Consider the following 9,044-nt stretch of genomic DNA (forward strand, 5'->3'; position numbering starts at 1 on the left):
CACAGAGGAAACCAAGCTAAAGGCACATCTGGAAGAGTACAGCAAGGAGATACTAGTCAAAAAAGAAAAGAAATATTGGCGCGACAAGAATGCATTTACACAAGGCCGCGCATACAGATGGACAAATTCCACAAGATCAAATCGCAACAAAAACCGTGCTCCAAGATACCCTTACCAGCAACAATCCTCTGACTCATCTTCCTACAACTCTGGCTCTGACATGAACAAAGGCAGAAATATGCCCCAAAAAAGTACCACACAAAGGACCCCTAGGAACCCCGACAGAAGTGATTGGGCAATACCTCAAGATCAATCAGAAGCCTGTGCATCTGACACCGAAATAACAGAAACGGCTACGAAAACATTAAAACCACATGAAATGTTCACCCGCTCCAATCAAAGGGGTGCTTTTTTAGGCAAAGTTTACAACAAAACCAAAGCGAACCAGGACACACAAAGACAGGAAGACAAGAGGGACTAAATGTCATAAACCTCTCTTCACATAACCTTACCACAGCACAGAAAGAAGTCCTATCTTTAGGACTATCTTTCTGTCCCAACAAAAGCATGGATACTTTCGAAACCATTAAAGATATTAATTTATTTGCACGCAACCTTACACTTAAGGTTTGCTATAGCAAAAAACCAATGACACAACCTACACCAACTCCACTTACAGCCGCTGAATTCAGGGCTATCAGAGACCTCAACCTACTCCTCGAGGAAGGTGGACTAGATGATGTAGAAGACATGGACTCATTAACAGACAGTGATGAAGAAGAACCTGATATCCCACCAACCACTACTACTCAATTCAAGAGGAAATCACCTAAATATCCCCCCATCAACACTAACCCAGCTATAGCACTATTTGTTCGTCAGACAACCAAAGATATTGAACAATTACGCAGAACCACCTACTCTACCAACTTAACTCCAGAACACACAAAAGCACTTAAAGAACTTCAAAATAACCAAGACATTACAATTAAACCCTCTGACAAGGGGGGTAATGTGGTTCTAATGAACAATGAAGATTACAAACAAATGTGTCTTAACATTCTGGAAAACAAAAAATATTATAAACAGATTTCTCCCCTTATGGTACACAGCTTCAACCAAGAATTCTATACATTGGTTGATCAAGCTTATAGCAACAATACCATCACTAAGACCCTCTGGGAGTTCATTCGAACGAAATATCCCAAGGTTCCGACTTTTTATGCCTTACCCAAAGTGCACAAAGATCCACAAAATCCACCCGGACGACCCATCATCTCCGGTAACGGCAGCATTACAGAAAAAATGAGCCAAGTCATTGATGCCCACCTCAAACCTCATGTTACCAAACTCACCTCCTACATCAAGGATACTGGACACTTACTCCAAATTTTGGATAATATATCAATACCCACCAATGCATTTCTGGTCACAATCGATGTCGAAACACTCTACAACAATATTCCCCATTCAAAAGGACTTTACTCAGTACAAAAAACTCTTTATCAACAAAGCGACCATGATATCAACTTTAATACATTTATTCTAACTATGTTGAAATTCATACTTCATCACAATATTTTCTCCTTCTGTGGCACATACTATGTGCAGACATGCGGCGTTGCCATGGGCACTAGCTGCGCGCCCTCTTACGCGAACATCTATTTGGGCGAATGGGAAGAGGACTTCTTAACATCAGAAGAAAATAACTTATATACCACCAATATCATGTTATGGCAAAGATACATCGATGATGTACTCCTCATCTGGAACGGCCCCGAATATCTACTCCTTGAATGTTCAAACAAAATGAATCATAACAGATACAACATGTATTTTACAATGACATATAGCCAAACAAAAATACCCTTCTTGGACACCTATATTTACAAAGATCAAACCGGCAATATCATGACCACCCTATTCAGAAAAGAGACTGCTGGCAATACCGTACTTCATGCTACCAGTTTTCACCCAGAACCCCTCAAAAAGTCCATCCCTCACAGTCAATTTTTAAGACTCAAGAGAATTTGCAGTAGTCCAACCAAATTCCAACAAGAGGCCGATGCTCTAACTGACAGATTGTTAGCACGAGGATATTCTCGAACATGCCTTAAGAAAGCATTTAATCGGGTCAACCAACAAGATCGACATACAATCTTGTTCAACAAAAATAAAAACCCTGCAACGGATCCTCCATCAACCAGAATAATACTCAGATTCTCCAACGAGCACAGTAAAATTCGCAATATATTAAAAAAGAACTGGTCCATCCTTACGGAAGATCCTTCACTGAAAGACTTATTACCCAACAACCCCCTCATCTCCTATAAAAAGACTCGCTCTGTGCATCAAACCCTTGTACACAGCGAAATGAAATCATATAAAGATCCTTGTAAAATCAAAGGCACCTTTCCCTGTGGATCATGCGCACAATGCGCCGTCATTCCCAAAACAACTTCTCTTCTGCTACCCAATGGTGAGCTCTTTTCCCCCAGACATTATGCAAATTGCAAAACGAAGGGGGTTATTTATATAATGAACTGTGAATGTGGCGCTTTTTACATCGGAAAGACGCGCCAAGAATTTGGACTCAGGGTCAACCAACACATGCAAAGCATGTCAATTGGTAACTTTTATTTACCGTTAGGCCGCCACATGTCTCATTTTCATAAATACAGAATGCCGAAAGTTAAATTTTCTGTTCTTGATCGTATACACATTCCAAGTAGAGGGGGAGACTGGAATAAGTCCTTACTACAAACAGAAATGCGGTGGATAAAAAAACTCAACGCTACTAGACCCCCAGGACTTAATGATAACGAAAGTTATCGCCCTTTCTTAGAGGGCTTCGTTTCCGGAAAAACAGACTAAACACACTCCATTCCACTATAATCCCCAGCAAGCCTTTTTTCCTTTTACAAAGAGACATATACCCCATTTGGCATGTTATCATCAACAGTGGGATGCCCCGCCCTGACCTACACGGCCCCCCCGAGTGCTACCCACTCTTCCCTTTATGTTATTAATTTGCTGCAATTTATGATGTTTAACAATGTTCTAACATATACTCTCGTTTTCCTAATTATTAGTGATGCTTTTGTAATATACTTTATTTACACCCTTCTTGTGACCTAAGTGGCATCTCTATATCCCCGCGCCTTTACTCTGCCATCTCAAAACACACCCGGCACAGGTGACCCCAGAGGCTTCTCCCTGGGGACCTGACAGAGAAATGCTCCCGTCCCAGGGAGCACTATCTCTGTCCTTCCTGTGTCGGCGGCTTCGGGACATCTCCCTTACATCTATCACAGGCTGGATGCGCGCGCAGGTCCGCCTGACGCGCTCCACGCCGACACGCACACCCGGAAGCCGGGTCTGCGCTGTGACGCTCCGATGCGCTATTGCGCATGCGCGAGCGGGTATATAAAGCCGGGGATTTTTAACAGGGCGCCACTTCCCTCCAGCCGAGGGAACGTACCGGACGCCCAGGACCCGCTGCTCTTCAACACTCAGGAACCTTACTCTCTCAAAAACTGTAAGTTTACCATCCAACAGTGTCGATTCACTGCACTGTTGGATGATTCTTTCAAAACAAATGCCTTTTGAACAAAAGGCTCATATGTATATTACTGTTACTAGGGAAACAACCGGGATACCATACCGGAGCTCCCTCTACTGGCCACAAGAAACAACTACATCTATTTTGTAAGTGTAAAATCATTACTTTATTAAACAACTTACCTCATCATCATGCTCTTCCACACCTGAATATTTACCGTATTAAACATTTTAGGATACTACAAGGGACTTTTCCCCCTCTACAAGAGCAACGATCACAAATTGTAAGTCTGTTAACAAATTTTTACACTAAACCACTCCAATATTACCACAAATTCACCTAAACCCCTTCTCACCATAGAGACAGTGATTCCCCCAAATCCTGTGTGCAATATTTTGAGAGAACAGATAACAAGGTCCGGGACCAGACGCCAATGTCACAAGTATGTTGATATACTCCTCTTTTTCCTATTTACTGGAAATATCCACATATAATGTAAACAACTCATTATTTTTACCATATATCTTCCAGATATGGTGATCAACCCTCTTTCCTTGATAAAGGCAACATATAGAATGCCGAAACGCGTTGGAAATTAGAGATATACACTCTCTCTCAACACATTCCAGAGTCTCACATATGAGCCGGAACAGACAGAGAATTATATCTATGTTCACCATTCACCTTGTCACCTCTTCCATCCTTATCCTTCACTACACACATGGGTCTATAACCCATTTGCACGTATTTTCCTTATTGTATTATGACCTATGTAATAAACTGTGATATACTTTTTATACCTTATTATTTCTTGACTAGCCCATAAAGTCCCATCTTTTTTGGTTTGAGGCACCAAAACTCCTTATAAATTTCATATCGGGATGTTGGCTACACCTACTATTTAAGGGCAACTAGGGATCTAACTCACAAGTATAAAAAAATGGATATATTCTTCCATCCACACAAGTAAGGTGGATGGAGGAAAACCCCATGCTGGGACATTGTAGTCTGAAAGAAGGACCCTCCGCTGTCGAAATACACTGATCAACGGCTGCAGCTGATTGTTTGTATCTGCTGATCAACAGACATTTTCCTACTTGTCCTTTCAGCATAAGTCGATCTCATGATCAGCTTCTGTCAATCGGGGACAGCCATACGAATCGAGATTCGCCTGGTCCCTTGGCATCTAACCAAATTTCAGTCTGCCTATGGCCAGCTTAAAGTGGTAGTAAACTGTAATTTAAAAATTCTACCTACAGCTTAGCTTATAACTTCTTACCTCTAACTACCGTGAATATCTCCTAAACACGTGGTGTTTGGTAGATAGTCACATCAGCTTCAGTTGATGATGTCACTGCACGCACCCAGTGCACGCTGCGTTCACTGTGTACTGTGAATGCAGAGCCCTGTACTGTAATCGTGACGCCTGTGTCGTCATCACAACCCAGCCATTCAAATGGCTGGAGAGCGTGAACCCAGAAGGTGAAAGCATTGGGAGCGGTTATAGTTCAGTGCTAGAGGGCTCAGGTTAAAAGGTACGTCTGTCAAAATGTGCTAGTGTGCAGTGCATACTAGCAAATTATGGCATAAGCCTGCAGGGGGCCAAAAAAATGGAGCATCTACTACTGCTTTAACTTAACAAAGTTGGTTAAATTGAATAAATGCAAGTAAACTTTTACATCAAATTCAACTGTTGATAATTTACTGGAGGTGTCCGTTCCATCCTTCCCTAAGGACACAATTACAGGAGATTTAAAAAAGAGGAAAAAATTACCGTAGTCTCTGAATCTAAATGATTATATGATGGGTCTTTTATGTGTAACCTAAGGAAAAAACAGCCAAGTAACTTTGGTTTGTACAGCAAGTTTTTGGTTTATGTTTGTTCAATGTTCACTTAGTCATTGTGAAGATGGCTTCACAGTACATTACCTGATTTTGTATTTTTTTCCCTTCCAATTTAATCCCTTTTTTCTCTTATTTGACTCATTAAGGCTGGCAGTGGAATCCGGCTGAAAGGCCCTCTTTTGCAGAGACACACCAAGCTTTTGAGACCATGTTTCATGATTCCAATATTAATGAAGGTAAGGGACTAATATCTGTTTCTTGTTCCCGTTTTACATTAATATGGTTTAGTTATATATTTTTAACCTTCACACTGATTCGCTGTGCTTTGTCCACAGCACAGTGTAGCTGAGGTTTTCGTGCGCTGCGCTTTCACGTAGACTTCTATTATGTCCCGTGATTTTGGTGCGTTTTTTTTTTTTTGAAAATGCACAAAAACTGCAGCACATAATAAAAGTTTATTGGGAAGTGCAGCTAATCTGCACGAAAATTGCAGGTACACTGTGCTGCAGTGGGGCAGTGCAAAAGCACCCTGGAATTGAGGCATTATATTTATGTAAGTGAATTCATCCTATCTGTTAGTGTAAGCCTGGCAGCTTTGCATAGATCCTTGGTGCAAGCGGTGAATATGCTTTTTGTTAAGGTTCTTGAAAAAAACAATTAACTGCACTGTTGATCATATTGCAGAGGTTGCTGAGGAACTGGGGCGCAATGCTGCTGCCTCCACATCAACGTCATGTACGAGTCGCCTCCCTATGCTGCCCTCAAAATGCCGCACATTGAAAAAGAAGGCAGAGAACAAAGAGAACATTGAAGGCACTGGAGATTCATCTGATAACTCAACCTCCAGCACTACACCAGGTAATGAAGGTACTGATATGATGCACATCTTTTCTGTTTAAGCTTAGTATAGCGGTTGCCTGTGCTGTCATATATATTATAGAGGAAAGGGTAGCATCAAATCACTCAAAAGTAATCAGTTCCTGAAATTTTAATGGTTTCTTTTCTAGGAGTTCTTCGGGGATCTCCTGTAGCCACTGGCTCTCCTGCCCTTCCCCGCAAGCAGAGGGACAAATCTCCAAGCAGTCTTTTGGGCGATTCTAAAGAGACTACGTTTACACGTGATCGGAAGGGTGGCTTCTTCAGTTCTTTTATGAAGAAGAAAAGTGCTCCACAGCCCCCGAAACGCAGCAGCTCCTTTCGTGAAATGGAGAACCAGCCCCATAAAAGGCCAGAACTGACTGGTGAGCTGTCTGCTTTTCCACACCTCGATGGCATTGATACCCCTGCTTCTCCTGGTTCTCACAAAAGCTATGGAGGAGTATCCCAACGCAGTTTTGCAGAAGACTCAATACCTGGAGTTGGTGGGGGCTGGACTGGAATATCTGGGTTCTTTACCCCGCGTCTCATAAAAAAGACATTTGGGTTGCGGACAGGAAAATCAGGGAGCAGTGAGGACCAGTCGAAACCTTTTCCGAGGTCCAATTCCACATCTTCCATGAGTCCTGTTGTTGCTGAGCAGGACAGAATATCCATGACCCTGCCTAGAAACTGCCATCGGACTAAGGTCCAGTTGGACCGAGCTGCTTCAGTATCTTCTCAACCAGATGAGAACCAACAGGAGCTTCCAAGAACTGCATTGGACATAGCACCCCCTCAGCCAAACCGGGACAGAGTAAAATCTAAAATGCTTCCGCGGACTGGGGGCAATGAACGAAATGGTGGTTTACGAACAGGTGCAGATGAGAGGTCATCACCCAGCAAACAGTCTGGTGCTGTTGCTGCTTCTTTCCCTGCAGCTGCCCACAACCACAAAGTGCCAGTTCTCATCTCTCCGTCCCCGAAGAATGCATCTACAGATGGCCAGCTGGTTGGAATGGATTCTTTAGGTCACACCTTTAAATTGCTTCAGGAACATGTCACGCCAGCTGGTTGTGAGAAGGATCGTCCTTCTCATCGCCGCCTAAAGCCAAAATGCGCACCCCCTCCTCCACCAAATCTGAGGTTCCTCCAGCAGCCGTCAGCTGACGACTCACCCCCCTCTGCATCTGCACAGCCAGTCCCTGAACGGGCATCCAAGCCAGCACGACCTTTGCTGCCACCGCCACCTCCAGTCACACAAGGCGGAAAGCTCTCCAATGGAGCAGCTGGAAGTGGCAGGGGTGCACTGCGGAAGCCCAAGCAACCTGCAGAGAAAGTACCTGCAGAAAAAATAAGCAAAGAGGCCCTGTTGCAGTGTGCTGGAATACTGTCCACTGCTCTAGCACAGCCCCAACCCAACAGCCAGCTAGTGGACACAGGCCATCAGCTTCTGGACTACTGCACTGGATATGTGGACTCCATCCCCCAAACACGAAACAAATTTGCCTTCCGCGAGGCAGTCAGTCGCTTAGAGGTCAGCCTGCAGGAGCTGCAGGTGTCTTCTGTAGGGGGCGGAGCAGCAGCTGCTTCTCATGGCTCAAACCCTGTACTAAATAACTTACTGTCCTGTGTACAGGAGATCAGTGATGTAGTGCAGAGGTAGCTAATCATGGTTCTGCTGACATATTCAGGAGGCGTTTCTTACTGATCACCCCAAACACCATCAAAAAACCACCTCTGTTGGGATGCAGTGGCCAGTGTGTGACAGTCAGATTTAGTGCTGGAGGAGCCAGTAAAGGGTTAGACCTCTCTGCTTCTAAAGGAAAACCAATTGCTGGGAAATTTAACCAAACACTATAGTCCAGTAAAACAAATACTTTTTAACACTAAAAGGCACCACAATCATTTTACTCCAATTTTTTTTTTTTTTCGTTTCTGCTTTTTGTTCTTTTTACATCTCAGGTTTAAATAGTATTTTCATATGGAGATTTCTCCATCCTAACTGGGTCCAAAAATAAACTAAGCGAAGAGTGGCTTTTTTTTTTTTTTTTTTTTAGTTTTTATTATGTACCACAGTCTTGCTGTTTAGTAGGAAATATGGCAGTCTTTGAATGTTATGAAGGTTCCCCTGGGCATGATGTAAGCAGAATCTTCAAAATATGACAGGCTCAAATTATTTTGTCACTTAAAGTATAACTAAAGGCAAAACTTATTTTCTTTTTTTTAGTTTTGGATGGAGTGGAGATGGATTAGAACACCTGTCAGTTTTTATTGCTGTATGTGTCCCCGTTAGGGAGTTTCTCCCTCTTAATTTGTCCTGTTTACCATTATCGTTGAACGTGTAAGTAAAGAAAATCCCAAATTTTTGGTTGTCCTCAGAAAAGTTAAGGGGAACTCTTCCAATGGGTACACTAGTTCTGGTGACCTGGAGATACCCAAGAGATTCCCTAATTTGCAGGGATTTTCTTTCACTTCCTGTTTCTATGGGATAAGAAGTGAAAGGAAATCTCCCCATTGGGACATAGATGGCAAAAATAAACCTTACAGGGGTTATAACCCTCTCATAACTCTATACAAAATGAAATAAAAGTTTTGCCTATAGCTCTACCTTCAGTGTCTTGTATCTTTGTTTCAGAATTGCAGTTAGCATTGGGAGGTATGACATTTTTAGATGGCGGTGTTGGCTTATATGGTAGACAAGGCTCACAACAACAGCCCATCCAGTGACTTCCATAAGTTGGTAGTCATCTACATACACAGTGGAGTGAGCTAGTAATCT

General features: G+C 42.8%; 1 protein-coding gene across 4 annotated transcripts in view; it reads left to right on the forward strand.

The window, feature by feature from the left end:
- Positions 1-8,483, forward strand: part of ABL2 (ABL proto-oncogene 2, non-receptor tyrosine kinase) — a 111,287-nt gene extending 102,804 nt beyond the window's left edge. For all 4 annotated transcript variants that reach the window (XM_082265503.1, XM_082265504.1, XM_082265505.1 and 1 more), the window contains exons 9-11: positions 5,554-5,643; positions 6,092-6,265; positions 6,415-8,483. In XM_082265503.1, the coding sequence (XP_082121629.1) occupies positions 5,554-5,643; positions 6,092-6,265; positions 6,415-7,928 (1,778 nt within the window). In that variant the 3' untranslated portion in view covers positions 7,929-8,483. The remainder of the gene's footprint in view (positions 1-5,553; positions 5,644-6,091; positions 6,266-6,414) is intronic.
- Positions 8,484-9,044: the final 561 nt, after the last annotated feature.

Source organism: Pelophylax lessonae (assembly GCF_965119305.1).
Source record: "Pelophylax lessonae genome assembly, chromosome: 8".
Taxonomy (NCBI): Eukaryota; Metazoa; Chordata; class Amphibia; order Anura; family Ranidae; genus Pelophylax; species Pelophylax lessonae.